Genomic DNA, 25,373 nt, shown 5'->3' with positions numbered 1-25,373 from the left:
ACCTTGCCAGTCCCATCTCCCTGAAGGGAGCCAAGAGCTGCTGACAGTAAGAGGAAGTCTCTGTCTGAAGCCTATAATTATCCTGTCTGCCTTCCCAGAAAAGGCCAGTTGGGGAGCGAGTGTGCTTCTGTTTCATGGACCAGCCCTGCGTTCTGCTGCCTCCCCAATTACTGCTTAATGGACTTTTTATGATGATAAGACGACTGGGTTGGGAAGAAGTTATTGACGGGGAAATGGAATATAATTCACTCCCTGTTTGTTTGTTCTGTCAGAAAACCCTCATTTTAATTTTATTTGTGAGGCACTGAGAAACAGCCCCAAGAAAAAAAATGCAGAATCTGTCAGTAAAACCTTGGATTTCAAGGGGACCAGAGTCTCTGTAGGACCTCTCCAAGGGGTGTTTTCAATCTCCTTGTGTGTCTCCATAGAGACCCTCGCCACTGCCTGCATCAGTCCTGCTCCCAGTTTGCAGCTCTCACTCCTCTCATGAAGAAAAATGTAAATTACGAAGCCATCCTTCTTTTACCCCTCTTGCAAGCTCCCCCGCTCTCTAATGCCGCTGCTTTGCAATGCGTTCCCGTTCCAAACATCGCATTCTTGCTCCCCACTCTCCATCTGTCTTAAATTTGGCTGCTCTCTCCTGTTTTCATCTGCTCTGTGGCTTGCCTCCTCTATCTAATCTTCACTTCCTTGCTCTGGCTCTGAGCAGCTCCCTCCTCTCCATCTTGCTCCATTCCTCTTGCATTCTCCCCATCGATCTCTCCTCTCTTTTCCCCCGCTAATGCATCTGTGACTTCGCCATCATTTCTCCCTTCCTCTCCCTCCTTAGCTGCCCAGTTCAGTGGTGTCCCAAAGCTGTTTTCTGCCCCTCCGGCTGTGCCCCCCAGGCCACCCCCAGCTTCTCACCACTCCCACCTCGATCCCTCAAGCACAGGGGACACATCTGCTGCCTGCAAGCAGACCGCAGCAGCACACGTGTGTCAAACCCTTATCTAAACCAGCAAACAACCACCCGGTGCTGAGCCCTCCCCAGGTTGTACATTGCCTGAGAGGTTTTTAAAAGGGGAGATGAAAGCACTACCGCCCAGCGCTGGAGTTGGGGGAGTACCTTGTCCTCCTCCAATTGTGAGCCTGTCAGCAGCTGTGGAAAATGAAGATGGAGTTTCACTAGATCAGCAGAAAGTTTCAGCCCAAAAACCAAAGAGGGGGGCAGGAGGAGAGAGGGAGCTTAACCCGTTGTGTGTCAGAGAGAACACCATGGGATTCTTGCATAGACTCACAGAGTGGGTTGGCTGCCCGTGAAGCTAGAAGGGTGAGAAATAGCCTGTCAAGAGAGATGTCCTCATTCAAGCTAACACGACCCGGTTGTTCGGAGATTGCAAAGCTTTTGTCTGGCTTTTACATTTTATCCTCTTCTCCCAACCATAAATGCATGTGGGAGAAGGTCTCTGAGCTCTGCCTCTGCTGATATTCCCCAGTTCTTTTGTTTTGTTTGTGTTGCAGTGTTTAGAGGCTGTAGTTGTGTGCAAGACCACCTATGGTGTTGAGTGCTGAGCAGATCCGTGCTGAGACCCTCCTTTACTCCAAATGGCTCATAGTGTCTAGACAAAAGCAGGCAGGCAGGCAGGTGTGAGGAATGAGGATTGTCACCTCCACGCTACGGGTGGCAGACTGAGGTGCCGGGAAGGGTGAGCGCCCAAGGTCAGCCGAATTTGCGTCAGAGCAAGAGATCTGAATCCCGATTGTGGGAATCATCTGGAGCCTTGAAGAGCAGATTGGGGTTTGTTAACGCTAAGAGCAAAATGACATTGACTGTAAATGGCTTAATGGCCTCCTCTTCTGCCTTTGTTCTCGAAAGGCAAAGGTGCGGATGTTTGTGTGTATAGATTATATTGTATATGCGCGAAAAAGGGATGCATTTTGATCAGTTCTGTATTTTTGAGCTAGAGTAAAGGCTGACACTGCTTAACATGCCCTGAATCCGTCCTGTGGGCAAGCTCTCACAGTGGGAAGCACCTCCACAGGGAAAAGGCAGGCTCAGAACCGTGGGGGCATTTGTTGAAGGTTGACCAGGAAGGGTGGGCAAAAAGACACTGCCCTGTGGTTCAGAAAGGCTGCAATAAAATGGCCTTATTGCTTTTGCCTCAGTCTCTTTAGCAGTCTCAGGTATAGCTGAGGGCCCCCTCCATTCCCTGCAGCAGGGATAATGGCTGTTTATTCACCAGCAAAGAAAAAGCTGAAACCTGGGACCTCGTCTGCTGGCACCATGGGTCAGCGGGACCGGTGCGTGGGCCTCTACCAGAATGCTGGTGGCGGGGATCGGGGTCACCAAAAATGGAAGCAAAACCTTTTAAAGTACGTGTTTTGTAACTGGCTTTCTTTTGTTTCCATGGATTGCTGCTGCTGTGGGCGAGGGGCCCTTTCAGCCGGACTCATGCTGCTCTGTGCTGGGGCCAGAGGAAAGAATAAGTGGTTTGTCTTTATTTGCGGTCCATTGTCGAGGTGCTTTCCTGGGGGCAGCGTGGGGGGGTTGTGAAAGGAGGCCTGATGATCACTGAGGTGAATTTTGCCATCTCAAATCAGCCCCAGGCCCCTGCTGGGAGGCTGGAGAAGAGGGGAGAGCCGGGGGGTCAGAAGGAAGCTGAGGTGTGGGGGTGCCTGTGTGCAGCCCCCTCCTCAGGGAGGGCTGCAGGGTGTGGGTTTACATGCACACTGCCCGTTCCCTTCCCAGCGCTGGGGCCAGTGACACAGTGAAGTAGTCAGGGACCATCTTCAGGCCCTGCTTTGCCTTGTTCTTATCCGCCATGGGGCTGAGGGAAGGGAGTCAGGCCTGCACCAAGGCACAGAGGCAGGCCCGCTGCCGTGCTGTGGCGCCTCCCCTGTGGGAGCTGTGGTGGAAGGAGGTGGCAGACATGTTAGACGTGTTGTCCTTCTCCCTGCAGGAGCAGCTTTCTGCCTCAGGCTTGCCCCACAGCTGGTGGGAGTAGCTCAGGAGAGGAACAATTTAGGTCTCAGCTGGGTTCCCCATCCATTTTGTCAGTGAAGTGTAGGGGGTCTCCTCTTCCTCTGAGGCAGAGAGATGGGGGCCTGCATGCCGCCAACTGGTGCTGTGTATAACAGGACTGAGGATCTTCATGGTGTAGGGCAGGGACGTGTGTGTGTGCTTGCACAGCTCAGGCTGGAGGAGCAGGGGGCTGTTTTCAGTCAGGTCTTGTTGGTTCACCCCATAATTTCCCAAATTGCTGTGTATTCCTGAGCCAGCACCAGGAGCACTTCAGCTCAGGAGGCTGGGAGGATGTTGGTGCATCGATCTGGAAGGCTGGCAAAAATGCTTTGAGAATCAATTTTTGTCTCAGAAAAGCCCAGGGAAGTCAATATTTCCCCAGTGTGACCTGCCTCTCTCTGTCCCCCCATTTGAGCTGACTCTGGTTGACCTTCCCAGATTGCTGAGAAGTGGGCTAGTGCTTGCCATGCTGCTTTTACACAGCCCTCTGCTGCCACTGCTTCGTTCCTTTAGCCAAGCTGGTGTGAGTTTTCCCTTCAGACTGTGTCTTCAGCCACAAACTGGGATAGTGTGGAGAAAGCTGCTCCTACCCTATTTCATGGTCTTTGGGGCTAAACACATTCCCAGGCTCCTTGTCCCCTTCCCTGTCCACCTTGCCCACATCAGCCCACCTGCAGGAGAGGCAGCCAGGTCTGTCTGGAGACAAGTCTTACGGGAGGCAAGGAAGAAGGATCGGTGGTACAAGTTCACAACTGCCTTTTTTTTCCTCCCCTTCAGCTGTTGGCTCAGTTACGTTAGGCCCATTTGTGCCTCTCTACCAGCACTCAAACCACCTCTGGGTTTTTCATCCCTTTCTCTGATTTTGGCATCTGATGTTTCAAGCAGGCATATGGTGGCTGGCCCGTCTCCCTCACTCCTCACCCACCGCCTGCTCCTCACCATGGCAGCAGCTCCTGAGGGACATTTAGGTTTAAAGGGTGAGATGTCCCCTCATTTTCCCCACTCCTACATCTTACAAACTTCCTTACTGGAAAGTTCCTCCAACTGGTTTGGTGTCTGTGTATTATTAACAGGAGGTGGTTTCTTTTTACATGACTGCATTTGAAGAACTTTTTCTGCTGCGGTGTCACATGAAAGTATGAAGGAAGGAGAGTCGAAGCAGCAACAGATTCCTCTTCTGTGAGGAAAGCTGCCTTGGTGTGCAGGGTACGTGGGCTGATGCCTTACCGTGTTCCCCTAGTGTTTGTGCCGCAGGGATGAGTCGGAGACCCCACCCTTAGCACCTCACAGCTTCTCCTCAAAGTCTGCGTAAGGCTTCACAAAATCCCAGCAGTAAATGTGCGTCATGTCCCTTCTGAACAGATGCCGGGACCGCCCGTGTTTCTCTAAGCCTGTGCTTCAGCAAGTGAAGCCGACTGGAGGTTGTCTGCATGGGGTGATGCTCATGGCAGCTGATGAGGCCATGAGCTCACCCTCATGGTGTCTGCCCTTGTGGTGTTGGCCTTGGCAGGATTTAGGAACAGAGGGGCAGGAGCAGAGCTCTCTGCAAGGTGTGACAGAGGTGGGTCAGGGGTAGTAAATGTGGGTGCTGGTCATCTTCGGGGATGCAGTCACATAGCATGGGATGGCAGGTGGCTATATGTCTCTTCCTTACTATCCATGGCAACTAGCCAGCGTGTCTCTTGCCCTGGCTGTTGCTTTTGGGAAGTGCGTGGGCAGTCGGCAGGAATAAAAGGTTCGGTTTAACTTGATGGCTTTCCATTAAGCTGTAGAGAAGAATCACAGGTACACAGCAGCCAGCTAGTCTTTGCAGCCTCCTCTCCTGAGACCCAGACCCCAGGAAACCTCTCATAAGTAGGAAAATTCTTTTAAGTTCAAGGCTTTTCCACTCCTGTTTTGATACTCTAAAATCCAAGTTCTGCTTTGCAAGCTGAAAAAGGGGGAAAATAAAAATGTCTTGTGACCCCCAGACCTAGGTAGAACTCACTCAGGGTTTTCCAAGACTGATTTTTCTCAGCTCTCCCTAAGGGCAGTGATAAAAAAAGCTCCTGGATTGCAAGTATGTTGTCTGGAAAATGCCCGTCTCCGATTTTCATTTATTTATTTAAAACTGAGGCCCTGCAATCTTGGCAAATGAGGTGAGACACATCAGCCATTCTGAGTGTGCTGATAGTGTTTCACTTTCACACGGCACCTTGTTGCTGCTTTTGGAGCCTTCCGAAGTGATTTGCAGAGCTGGAGCAGGAATTCTAACTGCATGTTTCACTGCAAGCTGGACTTGGCACGGCAGAGCTGGAGCAATCCTACGCAGCACGTAGGAATTTGTTTCAGCTTTGTATCATCACCACCTTGCCTGCGACAGTGCTGGCTTTCTCTTTTCCAGAGGAGAGAGGGCTGCTCTGCAGTCGGTGTGGGCTGGAGTGACGAGGGGTGCATAGGTGGAGAGTGTAATGGGTGCTTTGGCAGGGGGAGGGGGAGAATCAAAGCCTGGATTTCAAAAACAATAATTTAGCTTTGATTTTCATTGATTTTCCGAGTGAGTAGCGAAATCTAAGGGACTACTTGTTCGGGATTTTTGCTTGGTTTCTTCCCTTTTGTCTCTCGTTCTCTACGAGCTAGTTTATTGCAGGCAGCTCAGCATTGCAGTGACCTCGGAAAAGCCGTGTTCACAGAGCAGGTCGGCTTACCTGTTAGCACACAGTGAGTCCACAGAGTGCCTAAAAAGGAACGCTGAGCTATGGCTCCGGTTCTTTCCCTATTTGGAGCACCTTCACTTTCGGCAAGCCCAAAATAGCAGCTTATTTGTCCTTATTTGTGCTCTAATTGTACCGCTTGCACCCGTTTAAATCTATATGCGACATTAAGGATTGTTAGGGGCTTGCGTTTTGGGAAATGAACTCGCATCAATAAAGAGCTCTTAAAAGCCCTGGCTGATTTTGGCTGTCCCTTCAGAATTGACCTCTGCAAACACTTCGGATTTTGAATATAGGAGAACAGAGGAAGGAAGTTGGGTTTCAGGCAGAAGGAGCATTTATATTTTCGCCCGAAGCAAAGTTTTGGTTTTGCCTTTCTTGGCTGGAAGACAAATTCCCAGGTGCCAGTGCCTCCAGCGGGACTTGCTTGATAACCTTTAGCAGTAACATTGCGAAGAAGATTCTGACCTCTAAATATAGATTTGGATATTTATATATCTGATGCTTTGTACACACAGCGTTCGGTGGGACATAAACAGCTCCAGCAAATTGTATTTACCTCCAGCATGGAAACAAAGGCTTGATTGCATCACATGAGCGTGCTCGGTGCCTTTTATTTATATACTCCTGACCACACCAGGCAGGGAAGGGGGGAATGCTGCCTTTTGTTTTTCGACCCCTAGAAGACCCTGGAGACTTCTCTTTAGCTACCATTTGCCCTCTTCTTCTGCTCTTCGGTAGGCTGTTTACATCTTGCTTTATAGACTCGGAGTGTGTACGTATAAACATACAGATTTCGCAGTCATGTGGTCTCCTTTTCTCAAGAATAACAGACGGCAACTTTATGATCTGAGTGATTTTATTTGAACACAGCTGTGGCCTTGTGATTTAAATATTTCAATAAATTTTAAACTAACTAGACGAGAGGAAACTGTGCAGGGAAACGGGTTGGAGCATGGAAGGAAGGTTCTCCAAGGACAGAGGCAATGTGGGCTCTGCATGGATGCTCCTGGCCCCATTGTTTTCCCATCAGAAGGCCCTTGACACCTTCCCTGGTCAGAAAGCCTCTCCCAGCATCATTCCCCTCCCTGCAGAGATGCTCTTGACTGCTGGAAATGAATGGGAGTTCGTGTGGATGGAGGGAGGGAGGGGTGCTGCAAGCTCAAGTGCTGTTCCCTTGGGTCCAGGCTAGCTGAAACGCAGCCCCAGGCTGTGTGTGTTTGTTCAGGCCTGCACCTTGGAGCAGCTGGGTGTAAAGAGGCTTTGCAGAGCTTTTGGATTCCTCTTTTAGCATTGTGAATTCTTCATCTTTTCTCAGATGTCTCGTGATGAGTAAGGGGAGAAGAGGGGAAGGGGGAACTGCAGGAGCAGACTGCGGATTTGGCTGCCATGCTCTTGTCTTGACAATTGGATTATTTTGAAGTGATTTTAACTTTCATTTCTTGTGCTGTATCCTATCAGCTTGCCTGTTCGAAAGGCTGCTGTGCCTGTTACCGTGTAAATGTACTGGTGAGGGAGAACATTCAGAGATGAAAACAGAGGTGCTACAAGCCAAGGGTGTTTCACATCCCAGAACCACTGCCATCAGTCTCTTTCACACCATCATCCTTGAGATCTCGTTGTACCACATTTCCCATTCCATTTATTTTATGGTCCTTTTCTCACGCTTTACCCCTGCCTTGCGTATGTTTCTGTAAGTCTGCCCCACTCTGTGGTGACTTGTTCATCTGCTGGGAGCTGGGGAGTGCAGTTCAGTGTTTCTAGGTACTGTTTTCAGCTCTACCAGCTTTTGGTGATGATTCTTAGCATTTACACAGTCAGCTTTCCCTGTGCAAAACAGTTTAAAAGTCCACTCTTCAGAAATAAGAGGCTTTGCAAAATCATCCCACTGGAATCTCTCTCTAGGATCAGGCCCTTAATCATTTTGTGATGTCAAATAGAGGCAAAGACTACTTGTTCCCAAAAGGTGAAGAGGTTTAATTTCATCCGAGACCATTAGAGAACAGCAGTGATAATGCTACTATTAATTGCGAACAGTGTTTATTGAGTTTGTCTGTCCTCATGACAATGATTATGTTTCTTTTTTGTTTTGTTTTTTTCCTTAAAGGTCCCCCTGTGTTCATTAAAAAACCCGTGGACCAAATTGGTGTGTCAGGAGGGGTGGCCTCCTTTGTATGCCAAGCAACTGGAGACCCAAAGCCACGGGTCACCTGGAACAAGAAAGGGAAGAAAGTGAACTCTCAGAGGTTTGAGGTAAGAGACGTCCATCAATCACTGTCTGTGCATGTGTAAAGAGAGACCAGCACAAAGCAGCTCGTGCTCTCGTGGCCATTCTAAGAGCCAGTAATAGAGGGAGGTTTGGAATGGGAGGAGTTTTAACAGCAGAAAGAGTGAAATGCAAGTTTTTGGCCATGTCAACAGCTGGGATTGTTCCAAAGCAAGAGAGAGCTTGGGTTACTTACGTTATTGGAGTTTTTTCTCTTGTTTTGTTGGTTGTTTTTTTTTCCTTCCCCCTCCTCAGATACAATATAAAGCTGTCTCCTTCCTTCTGTAAGAAACTCCAGCTAAGCTGGTGGTACTGCATCTCTGTACATGTACCTTTCGTACCCATCCACGACTCATTATTTTAACCCTGGGACAGACTGGAGTAAACATTGCAGTTGCTGGCAGCCAGACCCAAGCAATTGGTATTGTTTAGATAGAAATGAGAGTGGAGGAACAAGAACTAGGAGGTCAGCCTGTGGAATTCGCTGTGGGACTCTGTCCTGCCAGGCAGCTGTGTGCTGAGAAGAGCTCTGTGGTGTCAGTTGCCCATGCAGATGGAGGAAGGAGGTGGGGATTCGTTTTTATTTTGTTTTCCCTTGGTCAGTTTCCCTGTGCTTAATCACAGTTGTACTCTGAACACCCACCCCAAGCACACACTCACCATGGCTCATTATTTCGGAGTATTTGGGGTGTGTATATCAGGTTTTTTGGGTCAGGGATGGGGCTTGGTGTGGAGCAGTTCTCTGCCAACTTGAGGTCAGTGGAGAGAGAAACTGCCTATGCTGGCCATGTGCAGGGAATTGCAGGACAGCTGAAGTGTGGTTTTGAGTGTCTGTGTTTGGACAAGGGCTGGTGCCTCCTTTAGAAGCAGGAATGAGCTTCCTGCTTCCAACCCAAGGATGCTTACTGTCTCTCTTTCCCTTTATCCTCCAGACAATCGAATTTGATGAAAGCGCAGGTGCTGTTTTGAGGATCCAGCCACTCCGGACTCCCCGGGATGAGAACATTTATGAGTGTGTTGCTCAGAACCCGCATGGGGAGGTTACCGTCCATGCCAAGCTCACCGTCCTCCGAGGTAAGGATCCTGCCTGTCTGCCGTGTGTCAGCATCGTGGGGGAAAGGGCCCCTTGAGCTTCTCCCTTCCTTCAGATGAGTGGGAACTGTCACAAAACACATGGCCCAAGGACAAAGTCCTTCAGTTTTGGTTTGTCGGACTTGTCAGATCCGTTTGCTCTTTATAAAATTGCTGTATAAAAAACAAAGCTGGAGTGCTTGCTAAAACCACACAATTCGGGAGGTTTGACTGGAAGATGAGCTGAGGTTCCTTCCAACCTGAATTACCCCATGGTGCTATGATTTTCCTTCGCCTCCAATAAAAATTTCCTCCCTGGGTTTACAAGCAGCACCAGAGATCCTTTGCTCTGTGCACTCTCTGAGAGCACAGTTCCCCTCTCCATTTTGTTCTTTTTTTTTCCACTTGTCCCCACTCTAGAGGATGTTTACATGGATGCCTCCTTCGTGTCATCTGTTGGAAATATGCTCTCTGAACTTGACGTGGGGGAGGGAACAATATGCTGTTGCTGTGGATGCCTCTGGATGTTTTCCGTTATTACCCTGGAGATCTGTAAAATTGCCTTGTGAAACACCAAACGAGGCTGCTTGCTCAAACTGACCCACTTTAGGAGGAAAGATGGGTGGTGATCTCCATTCAAACCACAGGGCAATGCGAGTGATCCTGGCAGAAAAGCCTGGCGGGGGGTGGTGGATAACTGGCCTTAGCTTGGGAGCGTTGGCTGTGGATGCAGCCATCAGCAGGAGGTGCTGTAGAAAACCTGCAGGCTTTTGGATGGGGACACTTGCGGTAAGAACAGGCATTTCTGCAGTGAGCACTGCTCCCAGCAGTTTGAGGTGCTCCAGGCATTGTGTGGTCCTCCTAAGACCAAGTGGTGGCTGGGACTGAATGCCAATTGCCTTTTCTTCGGCAGTTTCAGTGTTCTCGAGAGCATCTGGAGTCCTTTTGTTTGAAAAGAGAGCGAGCACATCCCGAATAGTGCAGAGCTCAATTTGTGTGCAAATCCCCAGCACACAGCAATAACTAAAGATCAGGCATAAAGGGCACGTGGCAAAACCCTTTGTGTCCCTTGGGAGCAGGAATACCCCTTCTGCTGCCCACCTGCAGGCTCCATGTGGTCGGGATGCTGCCTGCCTTTGCGCACGGGGGCCCGTGGTCCAGTCACGCCTGCCAGATTTGTGTAGGTGCACTTCAGTCGTTGTGCTGCTCCTCTGCCTGGCATGGCATTTAACCTTCTGTTCGCTGCCTGTGGTGGGCTGTCACTGTCAGGAGGCTGCAGCAGCGCTCTGCGACAGGAGCGTGTCGAGCTGGGAGCCTTGCTCTTCACACTTAGTCCCCTGTGTTCTCTGGAGCTGTGCTGGGTTGGGAGAGGTGCCCCCGTGATCACATGCGAAATCCCTACCCCTACAATTCCGTTGCGAGCAGTGGCAAGAGAGAAAGTGTTCCTCCAGTTCCTGCTCTCGCAACCCCTCTGGATTCTCACGTCGTTTTTCAGGCACGCTCTGCCACAAGAAAGCTGCAGCGCCTGGGAAATGCCGAGCTGAGCTCAGTGGCTGTCCTTGGGGACAGCGCTCCTCTGTACATGTCTTTTTGCAGCTCTTCCTTCCGCTACCAGCATCACACACGTGTCAGCGAGAGAGACAGATGACAGAACAGGAGCTGCGTCTCCCCGCTGCCTGCCTAATTATGCTCGTTGCTGATCCCACCAGAACATTATCACTGCGTGCTTTGCTCCTGGGCTGCGGTGCTTTCAGGAGCACTGCTGCTCTGTTTGCCTAACAGGGCCGTGTTGGGCAGCTTTGTTAACTGGCCGTGCCCGAGCAGCTGGGGCACACAGCTCAGGATACCTGGGGGAGCAGTAAGTACCCGCAGGCTGGGCCAGCAAGTTTGTTGGAGAGCATCAAGGAGGCAGATTTTGTAGGATCCCCTCCCCTTCCCTCCTCCGCTGGAGTTATTCCATCCTTAATCTTTCCTTGGCTTTCACGTAGCACATATTTTCTCCTCTTTATGCTCCTTTTTAAGTGCTGGGAAAGTTAAAAGGGCCAAGCACAAGTCCACTAATCCCCACAATAACAATTTAGTCTGTTGGCATCTCTTCCTCTCTTTTCCCTCCCTGCTCCTGCATTCACCCACTCTCCTGTTTGTCTTTTCTCCATCTTTCCATGCAATGCCTCCTCCTCTTTTCTGTCTTCTCTCACTTTCAGAGCTAATGCTTAGCATAAAGATGGGGGCTGCTGCACAGCTTGGAGATGAATGTGAGCTGTCATTTGCAGAAGCTGCCACCTCGACATGTTTTGGAGTGTGGAAACCTGGGCTCCAGCTGTTACAAACTCCGCAGATTGGGGTTTGGTCTAATTCTGCAGCCCGTGGCTGTGCTGTTATAATCAGTTAGTGTGTGTACCTTCATGTAGTACGCCTGTATGAACAGTTACAGGATTTCCTCAATGCCAGTGCAAGCAGTCTGATGAACAGAAGAGAAAAAAAATGCATTCTTCCCTCCTAGATGCAGCTGCTGAAGGGACTGGGAGTAAACCCCTCTCCGGTTATCCACAGGACTGCTCCTGGATCGGACCCTGGTAGAAGTCCACGTGCATTCACTTAAAAACAGGAAGCTGCAGAAGAGGAAAACCTTTGGGAGCTTCTGGGAAGCAGAGCTTGTGATGGACACCATTCAGCTCGCAGTCTCTTAGCACCAGTTCTGCTGGCTTGGTTTTCCATCCTGTTCTGGTTCTCAAGGGATCTGAGTTTTGATAGGGCTGCGGAGACTTGCTGCGCTTCCCACAGCTGGACACAGCGCCTGCAGACCTGGTTCCTGCAGAGCCCAAAGAAGAGGAAAGAAAGTGGTTTGGGGAAGCATTTTCCAGTTATTGTTGACCCCAGCTGCTGTCGTTTTTCGTAAGAACTTAGCAGAAAGGAAGCTGGTTGGCACAGGCACCCTAGCTCCCACTTGGGATTGTTTCTCTTAAGCTCCACACTCCCAGGAAAGATTTACGTAATTTACTTTTTTTATTATTATTATTGCTTCCTATGTAGAGATGAGAGTTTCCCTCCTTTCTGGTGGCCTGAGAGAGAGATTCTCATGCTGCAGAGGACTGTCCTGTGCTGCCAGCAGCTGACCGGGCTGCGAGCAAAGGGGAGCCTTGCTGCAACCCTCTGCCTGCACAGCCTCTGCTGCTGGATTTGGAGCAGGGGCCAGGCAGGGCTTGGCTCTTTGCTTTATCGAAGCTGATAGAGTTCCACGGGGGTTACCCTTTGTGAGCTGTTAGTAAATGCGACATGAATTGTACACTGATCCCATAAAAACCAGTGCTTGGTCCAGATAAACGTAATGGAAGAAAATTCGCTGTGCCCTGATAGCTTGCTGCACACTGGCCGATCCTATCTGTTCCTGAGGATTACTGCACTCTGGAAAATTGAGGAAAACTGGCTATTAGACATGTAAGGGCTGCGGTGGTTATTACCAGTGTGTGATGCAGGCTGCTGGGGACGGATATTCAGAACTTTTTCGAGTGATTCCCTGTAGCTTTTTTTATGAAGTATTCATTTCTCTAACAGTCCTGGCCTGAAATGTTCCTCACACGTTTCCTACTCAGAGAAGACATCTGGTATGGGCTTGTGTAACGCTCTAGCAAGACTCTGCTGTTTTGTTGCTTTTTGTAATTGCTGGCTTTTTATCAGCAAAAATAAACAAAAATCAGTTGGAGAGGCTCAGCAGAAAGCAGCGAGTCCCACAGGAGCACATCTTAAGGCAAAGCTGGCCTCTCTGAAATGTTACCTTGCCACTTGAAAAGCTCTTGGCAGGCTTGCTTCAAATTTGACTTGTTTTTCTGTTCTTGTAATGACCTGAAGATAAGGCCAAGTAGCGAACAGATTAGTCCTGTACTTTATGAATAATGTCAGACCAATTTTAACTCAGATGCCTTTATAAGGAGTGTACAGGGGGGCACGCTGTAGGGAAGGCAGTGAATTACCTGCACTGCTACAGGAGCCAACATGCATATCAAAGTCTCTATAGACCAGCAAATATTTAATAACATTGTTAGGCTATTTAGCTATTTTCATAGCAAAACTCTCAATCATAATACATGGAATCAACAAATGAAGCACGCATTACGTATCCTGGCATGTATTAAATTTGTCTTTAGCTGTGTAATAGCAGTTATCTAAGACACGGGGACATACATATTGATGGCAAGAACTTGTTGATGTAATTTTACAAAATGCATAATGCAGGGATACCTGTTGGGGAGGGGGTAGCTGTAAGGAGCTCATTAACTTGAGGGAAAAACAGGAATAAGGTTTAGGAGTGCTGGATTTTGATCCCAATGCTGCTTAAAATTAATGTCGCTCCAGCTGCTTCGTCTCTGCGTTCTTGGCTCTTCCAGCTTGAAGTGAGAGCAGTCAAGTGATCAGAGACCAGCCAGTGTCCATGAGCTGCGCTTTGTATCTCCAAAGAGCATAAAATTCCTCCTCCTCTTCTCTTCAGCAACATCCTCACTGTACCTTTCTGCATTCAGCACGTAGCGCGTCTGTACATGCTCACGCCCTCATTCTCTTCTAAATTATTAAACAACTCTGCACACCCTGCGGGAAAAAGAGCAGCAGCAACACCCGCCTTATCGTGCCTCATCATCCTCATTGCCAGCGCAGCTAATTATCTAAACACAGAGGTGCCACCTTCCAGACTGACAAAGAGCTGCCAGGTACCGGTGTCTCCTTCTGCTGTAGCTGGCGACCTTTGCTTTATCTGTACGAACATGTGTGTGTCAGCACATGCGTCCTCCAGCAGGATTTATTATAAATGAGAGCTGAAGTGCTCTCCTCTTCTCTCCCTACCTCCCTCCATCTCTCCTCTCCTACTCTTTCTCACTCTTTGTTCAGTGGCCTTGAGGTAATTTATCTGCGTTTCCTTAAGGGAGGCCCTCACGCTTCTCAGGCTAAGAGCAGGTACGAGCGAGGTGTTTTGGAGGCTCTGGCAATACGGTAAGTGCAGCACGTGAAAACATTTGCCTGCGTAAGCCAGCGTGATTTGCAGCAGCAGGCCAGATGTGCCCTCAAAGCATCTTCAGCTCGCATCTTGCTTCTTTTGTTCTAGCCAGTTGCCTGGGCTGCTTTCAGAAAGAGAATTCACAACCCGAACCGTTCCTTATTTATTTATTTGGTAACAGGTTTGGGCTAGTGTTTGGGGATTGAGGGGGAGGGTGGCAGGGCATGTGTGTGCATGTCTTGTGGGGATTGAGTTGAGACTGTAATTGCATTATTACAGGGAATCCAATTGTTAGGGGATGAAGCCAGCTTCACTTTCCTGGCAGGAAGGAAATCTGAGCCCTTGAATCAGTGCAATATGCGATGTTCGGAGATGCTTCCTCTGCTGATCTGATCCTCAAATCTGATCACGCCTCTAGTCGCAGTTGTTTTAATTAAACTCAGAGGAATTCTGCACAATGTGCTGCAAGATTAACATTTTTGTTTAATTAGAAACACTCGGTAATAACGGTTGCAGCGAGCCTCCCCCCAACACGCATGCACATACACGCACACACGTGCGCACACACGAACACACGCGCCCTGGCAGTCAGGAGGGCTGTCCTCTCTGTGGATTAATTGGCTCGTGAAATTAACGGGCGCGGGTCTGAGCCAGGTGGAGGAGCATCACCAGGGAGCAGGATAAAAGCGGTAATCAATAATGATGTCATCTGCAGCCAATGCGGCAGCAGCTCCCCGGCTCCTTAACAACACACCACCGCCTGGTTAAATAGGAGAAGGGAAGAGAAGACGTTAAAAGCCTGGCTGAAAGCTGTGCAAAGGCAAAGCAATTCCCAGGGCCCTTCTGTCCTGAACTCACTCTGGTGGGGGCTGGGGTTTTGCAGCACGCAGGATCTGCAAGAGCAGGAGCTGGAGACTCCTGCGATGCCCGAGCACAGCCTGGTGAACTGAGATGTCAAAGCTTTGCTTCAGTCCCTTGTTAAAGACGTTCGTGTTTTTATTTTGAATGCAATACCCGGGTTTAGAGGCGTTTACAGATGCACTGAAATGACTGCCCCTTTATACAGCTGTAGGTTTGGCCATACTAGGAAATCTGCGTTTCTTCAGCAGTTATAAGACCCTACGTGTTGCTGTTTGTGGTCAGATTCCTTTGATATATGAGGAGAGGTGTGGTTAGTACATTTCACTCTCCAGTGACTCATAATAGATGCTTTATAACTCTCCAACAATGGTCCGAAGAAGGAAACAATGCCCAATTTTAAACACACAATTGAGGCATTTAGAAGCCTTTTCTCCTCCGCAGTAGCTGTGCAGCGCTAATAATGGTATTAGACAAGAATTTCATGGCCTGGGGTATCAGGGCACCACACAAACCTCTGGCTCTGCCTTCATGCTCTTCGTAGCTTTCCAGAAGCTGAGTGAGAGGCACAGCAGTGGTGTAACACTGACCCCATACCATGTGTGTTCAGAGCTCGTGTACAGCAGTACAGGGATCTGGAAATTCTGCCTTGCTGCTACAGCAAAATACACCCTCCACAGCGAGGCCACCAGGTTTCTCTTTTGTTGCACTATTTCTGGGCTCAGCCGTAGGTAGTTTGGCTCCATCGCTCCTGATGTGCAGCGTGCCAGTAGCAGGAAATGAGCTCTCGTGTTCGCAGGTGGCAGGGAGGATTCCCAGCCTGAGCATCGGGACGGAGTTTCCATCCCATCCCTGCTGCCATCACGAGAGCTCCCGTTGGTTTCAGTGCAGGGCTGGTGGTGCCCTCTGCTTTTTATAAAACCCCACCTTTTTAAAGCCCAGATGCTTTCTGTGTTATTTCCCTTCTGTTGTCTCAGCTGCTTTTGGGCTGGATTTGATGCTGTGGCATCCCCAGGCTGTGATTCCTTAACGCGCCTCATTTGTAATGACAGAGAATCCCCGTAAACTCTCTGCCTGGTGCCCACATCCTCCCTCAAAGGCAGATTTGCTGTAGGAAGAAATGTCATGTTCCTGAGCCGTAGCAGCCAGCGTAGGCCAGGGCTCTTCCACGTGATGGAGGAGGTCACGCCAAAGATTATGGGGGACGCGCTGGGGTTTTGTATTAGTTATCACAAATTAGTCAACATCAGTTCGGATTGCCCTCCTCGCCCTCATTAGTGAAGGCAAAGGCAAGGCAGAGGAAGCAGGAAGCTCTCCTGAGCCTGTCTTCTAGGTGCTGGTGCCACATCCCTCTTCTTCTAGGGCAGCAGCACGCTGCTAATAAATCTGAAAATCACACCCTGTCTGCCTGCGCCTGGCTGACTGTCGTTGTGTGTCCCCCCTGGTGCCTGCAGCTGGATGATATTTTCCTCTCCTCTCCCTCCTAGTTTCCACTGCGCCTTTGACATTCCTTTTCACGCAGTCACTTTCGTTGTTCCTCTGGTGCAGCGTGTTTTGTACTATGGTGTTTGGAGGGGGAAGAGGAATCGCTCCTTTCTGATGTGACTGCGTGTGCTGTACCCTGCAGTACGGGGATCTTTGCCACGTGTGTGCACAGCTCCTGCTGTAAAACCAATAAATGCACTCACCTGCCTGGCAGAGGGACTCGGTGCGAGACCTGGAGAAGCTTTGAGGTGGCTGTAGCCATGCCCCAAAGCTTTTTTGAATAATTCATCGTAGTTAACTGTAAAATTTTCCTGTGGGACGTTCAGATAGTCAAACGTAATGGACAAGTGAGGAAGTTTTGCTGCATGATGTGTTTCCACAAGTCATCCGTGGACCATTTGCAGTTGCCTTCTTTTAAGTTGTGTTGCTCAGGGTACTGGGCAGCGCATCTGCCTGGTGGTTTTCTCAGGGTTTTCCATTGAATTTCAGCTGCCGTGTCCCTGCTGTGAGTGTAACCCCTCTTCATTTGCTCTCTCCCACCAGAGGACCAGTTACCTCCCGGGTTCCCCAACATTGACATGGGGCCCCAGCTGAAAGTGGTGGAGCGGACGCGAACAGCCACAATGCTCTGTGCGGCCAGCGGGAACCCAGACCCCGAGATCACTTGGTTCAAAGATTTCCTGCCCGTCGACCCCAGCGCAAGCAATGGGAGAATAAAACAGCTGCGATCAGGTAAGGTCTCCGTGCGAGGCTGGAGGATCAAGACCCAGATACAGCTGTGAAGAGAATGCTCAGAGGTTTCTGAAGCAGAGGGGGGACCTGTAGACGTGGGCCCCACTGCTGTGCATTGGGGCATTAGCTTTTCTTCAGTTTTAGGACTGTTCTTACCCAGGGAGTGGTTGGAGCATTTTTTTCCCTCCATCCCATCCTCCTGCCCTTCCCTGCTGTGTAGTTGGCATAAATCACAGCAGGGAAGCTGGTTTCTGGGCAGGAGACACTGTAACCAGTCCACTTGCCTCCTAATGATGCTGTTTGAGCTTAGGGGGAATTGAGGATTGGGCAGGAGCTGAGTGTTTCCTCCTCAGCCCAAGACCTGGGTAAGGAAGAAGAAGAACCTCTACAGCAGACAGCACCGTAGCCTACACGTACCTGGTACAGGGTCCACAGCTAAGGCAGCCTCTTACTGTCGAAGCAGGATCCCGTTGGTGTAAATTGAGCCTGTCAAGCTGATGTTGAAGAGCAGCTCTTGCAGGATCTCTCTGGCATCGAGTCCCTGCAGCCATTGCTGGAGAGCAGTTGTGAGCATTCTCGAGTGACCCCTCGGTGCTCAGTGGCAGTGCCCATGGAGTGGATCTCCATGAACAGATGTACCCCAGCTCCGTGGCTCTTGTCAGTTCTCTGTCTTTCCCCATCTGCTTGTCCATCTGTCTCTTTTGTTTGTTTTATGTTTGTTGCTTTTTGTGTGTGTCAATGTGACATCTCTTAATATTCATCTTCCAGGAGCTGTTTGTGTACTTGTTAAATATCCTAGTTCACAGTGTGAATGTGTGTGTGCATGCGAGGAGGGCACAGGTGTATTTATTTTTGAATGCTACTGATAAAACGCTTTCATTTCTCAACTTAAAAAAAAAGAGTATCTCTCTGAAAATATGCAAATATGAAACAAGCTGTGGCAGTTTTGCTTTTTGACAAAAACGAGCCCAAGACATAATCCTTTTCAAGTACTTCTTGGACTGACTGCTTTAACCCAGCCTAAAGAAAACGTGCCTGTGTGGTTGGACCTAGCAAGTCCTAGCATCTCTTCAACTACTCAGAACGTTCCTTTGGCCAAGAGAGATAGAGCACTTGCAAGGGTTTTTTTGATTGCTTTGTTGTTCTTTGGGGGCAAAGGAATGTCACTGTTGTAGGCAAAGGGAGAACAGAGGCTTCAGAGAAGCAGCTGGTATTGCTCTGCTCGAGTTAGACATTTTGCAAGTCAGCCAGTCGAGTGGTAGCCAAATAGTTCTGCCCAGACCTCTGCTGGCTCCAAAGAAACCCAGGAGTTCTGAGTACTGTAGTGCTGGGTCTGAACATCAGAGGACTTAACCACCCGGTCTGTCTCTAGACCTGTTTAGCAAAGAATCTATATAAAGATTTTTAGTTCTGTGGGCCACCAGTGGTAAAGGCTCCGTTTATTTCCAGTTCAGTGTAGCTTTTATACACCTGCTTCTTTATTCAGTGAAGCAAACTTACAAGCAGATACTTAAGCTGCTTTGTTAGAATTAGAATGGATTGTTGAGTCCCACAAACACAGATGAGATTGACCTCCCTGTTTTATTGTAACAACTGAGTCAAATGCAAATAAAAAAAATCACTCAGCATAAATAATGAGAGGTAAACTAGAATTATATCATGCTCTATGACCATGATCTGAAGTGTGAGTAATGCACAGGCAGATTATTTTTAATACATTTATCATCTTGCTAGAATGCCTTTATATTCCTTAACTGGATTTGATCTGATGTTTTCCTTAAAGCCACCTGAGTGCTGCATTTTTATTCCAGTGAATTGGTTAGCCTCAGAGTGAACCCTTGACCTTTCTGATAAATCTGAATATACCTGCTGAGAATTAATCTTATTTACAGTATCTCTGAATTAGTAAACTGGTGGAAGCCTGAAGCATCCCTGTTGTCCTTTGGGGCAGAAACCTGTGGCTTCTGTGAAAGGGAACAGACTCCTGGTCACGGCAGAGGGCTGAAATTCAGGACTTCTGATTTCTCCTCCTATTTCATCTACTTTTATGGCCTTTCAAAACCTGTATGTTCTATGATGCAGAGGCCTATGAAAGTGGAAAACATTAACATTAAGGTCATCCATACTTCATTAGCATTTTTGTCAGTGGAAAGCAGTTTTTTAAGACTTAGGGAAAGGAGATGGAAGTGTGTGTTTGTAACGTGGGTGTGACGTGCAAGGCGGTGCCTGTTTGAGTGCTGCTGATGCTGCTAATGTCAGAACTTAATTGAATGCATTTACCTTTCCAGAAAGCAAACTTTGCTTCCAGAAGCGTAGCGCTAGCACACATTAGGGTATTGGATGTTTCAGGACACTGCTAATGAGCTTCAGTGTCTTTCACACACAGGTCACCAGGATGACTCCAGCCCGGCTTCTTGGGGATTAACAATTAGAGCCAACTAACGGGTGTTTGATGAGCCCTGTGTGAATAGGAGTGCAGGGAGGAGAAGTGCCCCTGGTACTAAATCACAACCTCGGAGCTTTGCACTAGCAGATTTAGTGTAGAAACCAGCAACGGTGTTGGCTCTGAAGGCTTGGCTGCTCCTTGCTCCCAGATGGGGAGCGCTTCAGGGGCATGAAGGACAGGACAGTCACCCAGGTTCTGCCCTGGAGAGGAAGCCATCAGGACAGCATCCACGCTGCTTTATTACAGAGGCTGTTAAGAACCAGGGAGGGTGTTAATAACTGAACTTATATTGATGTATGAGTTAGTGGCAAACATGCAAATTAGCTCATTAAATGTACAAGTGAAATGTCATACACGGAGCTCTGCAAAATTGGGTGTCCATGTCCAGGTTTAGTTCTCATTTATATTAAAACAACTAAATGTTTCGCTGGCAATATAAATGGACCTCTGAGAGCATGGTCATTATATTTACATCATGCTGTGGACCCATTTGTGTTAAGGGTCTTCAGTATAACTGAGAAACTGGTGATGTCATTAACCATAGCGCCTTTTTTCTCTATCCACATTCCTTTTTCTCTCTATCTCCAGATACTCTTTCCAAGCAGCTGGAAGCCTTTTAATATTTGAGGCTTTTGGCTGCACGAAAAGTTTAATTGTCAATCAAAGAAGAATGAGAGAAAAAAAAAAAAAAAACTCTGTCTTGCCTCCCATTTTCCTTAGACTTACATGAACATCTCAACCTTAGAAACCCAGGTGTTTAAGAGCTGAAGTGGTCTTGGTGATGGACAACAAATGGATATTTCTGCTTAACACCAACACGAGCAATCTCAGGGTATTTTGAGTAGAAGCCAATGTCCTTTGCTCAGCCGTGCCACCTAGGGGGGAAATGGGAGACAGCCTGAAGCCGACTTACATCATAGAAACACTAAAACCTTTTGTGTCTTGTGTGTTGTCTTCTGCTTTCTAAATAACTGGCTATAACAAACTTAATTTTTTCTTTTTTGTCTTTTTTCACTATTTTTTACACTCAGAGACCTTTGGTAAGTTTGTTCAATTAAAAAAAAAAAGCTAAACAAAAAACCCCAAACCTGCTAATGTCCAGATTTGTAACCCTTACCTTTAAACTAATTCCTTTGTAACAGCTTTCTGAGAGGCATGCTGTGCATTTCTTCTACTAACTCTTTCAGTAGGGATCTTCTGCCCTCTTAATGAATTTCTGCAGGGGTATTGCAGGCTACAAAAAGAATAATAATCATCCTAATTAATATATCTGTATAAAGAGATAACAGCTAAATATGAACCTCCTAACATTGGATAGATTTTTTTTTTGTAACTTAGCAACAGTTGTCCTGGAATTCCCCAAATACACAATAGCTTGTACCCTGAAACTGTGATAATTGTGTTCACACCTGCAGGAGGTCCTGGAGTTTCACATCTAACGGGGTTATTGGCGTTTTCAGAAGGGAGAGGTGGGGGTGCAGCATCGTCAAATTGAAGCTGTTAATCACAGGTCATTGGCTATTGGAAAGAGTTGAGCAAAGGAAAAGCCCCCCCTCCACATCATCCCTGTCCCTCGAGAAGCCAGGAGCCTGTCTGCAGAGCTCACGTCACATTTCCTCCTTGTGCCAAGTCCCCTTTTGTTATTAGAGCTGTAGCAATTGCAGCTGTCAGCCAGGATCCGGCATTTTAAAATTGCAGAAGACCCTTGATGATTGCTTGCTTGTTTAGAATAGAAAGCTCTCTCCAGCCCTCAGGAGAGGAGCATAGCACACACATGTTCGCACACGTGGCCTGACAGAAGGTGGGGATGTGTTTTCTGTCATTGCCATGGCAATGGTGACTTTCCTCCTCTCCCTGTTTTTGAGGCTTGGAGAATCCGTAGGCAGCTTGCTGGGTGGGAAGAGTCAGAGGAAGGGATGGTGGAAGAGCAGATCCCGTCCTCTCTGGCACTGGGGGACACCTGCATGGGGCACTCTGCCTGGCACCATCCTGGCCCTTCATAATCCAGAGGCAAGTGCTGTATGGGGTCAGGTGCCTTTTGCCCTTGATGTTTATCACTGGGCTGGCCATCTGGGCTCCTGCAGCCCGAACATTTGCCCTAAACAAGCAGATATCCTATTTGTGGGCGGTTGTGGAAGGCAATACAAATAGTTTGCAAAACCAGCTTTCCACTTGGAAGGTCCAGCATCCATATGAACTCTTCCTCCTTTAGTTTTCTGTGCCGTGAGCAGTGGTCAGCCTCCTGAATTTGCTCATGAGCTGTTAGAATAGCAGGCAAGGCAGCTCCTGAGCACAGATGCCTCCCTCAGCCCTAATCAAACCTCCGGGAGCTCTCAGAATTATTCAGAATATATTAATGTGTTTCTGATCCTCCTCTAGCACCAGCCTGCTCCCCCTAAATTGAATATGAAGCTGGTTAGATGTGAAACTCCAGCAGTGAAAATCTACCATCTGTGTCCCTGCCGCCATGCAGACTGCTGTTCTCGCCTTGCAAGTCACTGGATCTCGTTTTGGTTCAAATTGTCCCCTCTGTCCCAGGTGTGGGCCACCTCGTAAAGCACATTTTGCTCCTCACCTCTGTGTCCCGTACGCCAGAGTTAGAACTGGAAGCATCGAGGAGGCTTTGCTTGGCTTGCCTTGCTCTCCAAGAGCTGCTGACAGCCAATTTCCAGGGGCAACGCCGATGCTTAGAGGGAGCAGGGACTAAGTAACCTACAATCACGTTAACACAAGGAGGCAACAGCTGCCATTTTATCTCCTGTAGCTCCGGTGTGTTTCTCCTGTCTATTATAGCGAGCCCTTGCAGGAACTGCCAGGCCTAGCCACGGCCGTGAAGCCTTCTAGCAGTGGGTGATGTTGGGGCCCTTCCCCTCCTCTGCCCTCTCCTCATTAGCTTTGTTCGAGATTTGTGCCACAGATGGCAGATTTTCGCTCCAGTTTTGAGACAGAAGGATGTATTGGAGGCTGTTTTTATTTCCACTGAGTTGATCTATAACCCTTTGCTGCTTTGTCTCTCTCTCGCTTTTCACAACCTTCCTGCCGTCTCCCGTGTGGAGATCTGCCCAAGTACACGCTCCCCCACCTCTTTCTCTTTCAAACGCTGTCTCTCCAACCTTTGTCCTGATAGCTAACCAGCCTGCTTTATTAACCTTAGCTAGTTCCTAACCCTAACTAGATGCTAACTTTTTCTATCAAATAACCTAACCTCTTAACTAGAAGCTGAGTATAACTAGAATCTAATATCCTAACACTGTAACGCCTCTCTTCCCTCATCTCCTGTGAAAAATAGAGGTGTACTGTAATCAATACCTATATATTTTTACCTTCTATCCTGAAAATGGAGGATTGAACCGCAGCACAAGAAGGATGAGCAGGGCTGAAGGAGAAGGGAAGGGCTGTGGTGAAGGCAGAAGATGGACACAGGAGGCTTTGGCTCCTGTCCCTGCCTCTGCCACAGGCTTCCCTCTGTGACCGTGGGCAAGTTGCTTCACCTCTGCCTCGGTTTTCCCATGTGCAAAGTGAGGGAAATAATATTGCTGTACCTCACTAGGGGAGAGGAGAGCGTGTAGGCTGATATTTGTCATGTAACGCACTTACAAGCCTTGGCTGGGAGGTGCTGCAGAATGACGGCGCTGTTGCCGTCACAGAGAAGCCCTTGCACTTCTCCCTAGTCAGAGGCAATGTTTGGAATTGCGGAATCTGCCCTGTTCTCAGGATTGGGGTAAAAAAAAAAAAAAAAAAAAAAAACAACCAACCAATCAACCCCCTTTTTTTAATTAGCTGTGTGACAAGTGTGAATGCCGCTGTGAGCAAAAGGACCTGCCAGGTTTTCAAAGGAAGATGGTTTCAACCTCGAGAGGTCAAACGGGGGGACTGATTTTACCACTGACTGGGGTCAGCAGCCACAGTGTCACCTCCTCTCATCTGTGAGACCTGCCAGGGCAGAAAACTCATGTCAGGCACTAAAGACAACTGGAGGGGGTTTGAATTAAAATAACCCAAGGGATGCAGTCAACAGGCAAGCATAGCAGGACTCTTCTCTCTCAAAACAGCACCCCCTCTCCTGCACTGGCATTAGGGAGGCAGTAGCGTGAGGTACCCCTTCCACAACCTTATTTAATGCAGAGCATCTGGCTTCAATCTCTGTGCTGTGCAGAGCCATTAAAGGATAACTGAAGGTCCTGCTAAGGACATGCATTGAATTCCTCCCACATCTGTGCCAAAAGCTTAAGTTTGGAACTGGGAATTCACTGGCAGAGCTGGGATCAGACCTGCAACTCTAAATGTGATGCAAGGTACCTGGATGTCCTTTCCCTGTCTTGGCTATCATCATCATAATGCAGACCCTTGCCCCCCAGGGTGATGAAGACAAGTGCAGGTTCATCATAAAGCAAACAGTAATGTTAGCTGAGAGCTTGAAGGTGTTCTTTCCATTCTTAACAACAAAATGGAGCCAGTCGGAAGAGTTTTCAAGCCAAGTGCCATGGAGGTTCTGTAAAGAGCCAGCAGAATTGGACTGCTTTTTAAAGGGCATCCCCACCTTAAGTACCCCGAACCCTCTTCAGTCTGTCCCTGCAATTCACGATGAGACAGTACAGGAAGTTTCCTACTGGGAACTGTCTTCCTTGACTCAGGTCCTTTTCCCACAGGCAATCCAGGTGTTTGGGGTTTTACAGTCTTTTCACTTCTTTTCTTTGTTTTCTTTGCAGAAGGTACACCGATCCGAGGTAAGACACCCCCAGCTCGCTCACTCACCCACTCTCCAAACACTTCTCTCCACTCAGTTCCTGTTTCATTGACCTGTGCTCAATCCAGATTCTTGTTGTTGTTATGTTCTCTTGTCCTGCTTCACCTCTGGATATTTATTTCTTTTTTATACCTGTCTTTATTTTATATATGGTTATAATGTCTGTTTCTGTTTGCTGGGTGCACTTGGTAATATTGATACTGTTATTCTAATGACATCTCAGGCTGTGCTGCCTCAGATTTATGGCAGTTTTAAGAGCTAATCTCTCCAGGACTGCAAAGGACTGAAGTTTATCTTGGTCATTAAATGCTATCGAAGCTTGGTAAATACTTAGGGCCTTCTCTTGATTGGTGCAAAGTGCTCCTGAGCCATTGATTGTGGTGAAAGTTTTCCAGTCCTTTGCTCAGGCAGATCTTCAGCACTCCCTATCTGTGTGTACTCATGTGTCTGGCTTCAGAGCCACCTTCCCCTTTCCACTCTCTTACTTGTAGGTTTTTCTGGGAAGGATACCCGTGGTAAGTAGCTTCTGCACTGTCTCTTTAACAGAGCCAAAAAGATGTTAGACCTCAAGGTGTCATTGAAATTCAGCAAGAATTGGGTGCGTGCACCTTGGGGAACCCTGCTTAGGCTTTACGTACACTGTCAAATTTTAAAGTCCATAATTCTCTGTTGGTAAAAGCAGTAGGATGTGCAGTAGGTGAAGTATTTATTTTTTCACACATCATCTCTATTGGCTCCTGGCAAGTGCTGAAAACTCACTGGACTCTCTACAGTATAATTTCCACCATTGCATTCGCCAGCAAAGCTGCAGTGGTCAAGGCGAAAGGGGTGAGTCCTCGTTGCCCTGGTGTAGCTGCTTGCCTGCACTTCGTGTCCTGGTCCTGCTCTGGAGTGTGGCTCAGTCTCCCCCTGTGTACACCCAGACAAGCAACACTCATGAGTGATGCGGAAGATTTGTCTGGAACCAGTCGAAGCAAGTCACAGATTTGTCCAAATAAAAGAAATTTATAGAAGTCCCTGTCCAGCCGTCCACCCAAGTGGAGCTTTGAGATGACAGAGCATGCTCGAGCTTTAATTCAGTATG

General features: G+C 48.3%; 1 protein-coding gene across 12 annotated transcripts in view; it reads left to right on the top strand.

Annotated features, from left to right (window-relative positions):
* Positions 1-25,373, top strand: part of PTPRS (protein tyrosine phosphatase receptor type S) — a 151,227-nt gene that overhangs the window by 62,789 nt on the left and 63,065 nt on the right. For all 12 annotated transcript variants that reach the window (XM_068661831.1, XM_068661841.1, XM_068661838.1 and 9 more), the window contains exons 3-5: positions 7,805-7,950; positions 8,896-9,037; positions 16,908-17,096. In XM_068661831.1, the coding sequence (XP_068517932.1) occupies positions 7,805-7,950; positions 8,896-9,037; positions 16,908-17,096 (477 nt within the window). The remainder of the gene's footprint in view (positions 1-7,804; positions 7,951-8,895; positions 9,038-16,907; positions 17,097-25,373) is intronic.

Source organism: Anas acuta, chromosome 26 (genome assembly GCF_963932015.1).
Source record: "Anas acuta chromosome 26, bAnaAcu1.1, whole genome shotgun sequence".
Classification (NCBI taxonomy): Eukaryota; Metazoa; Chordata; class Aves; order Anseriformes; family Anatidae; genus Anas; species Anas acuta.
This window is presented reverse-complemented; position numbering and strand designations above follow the sequence as displayed.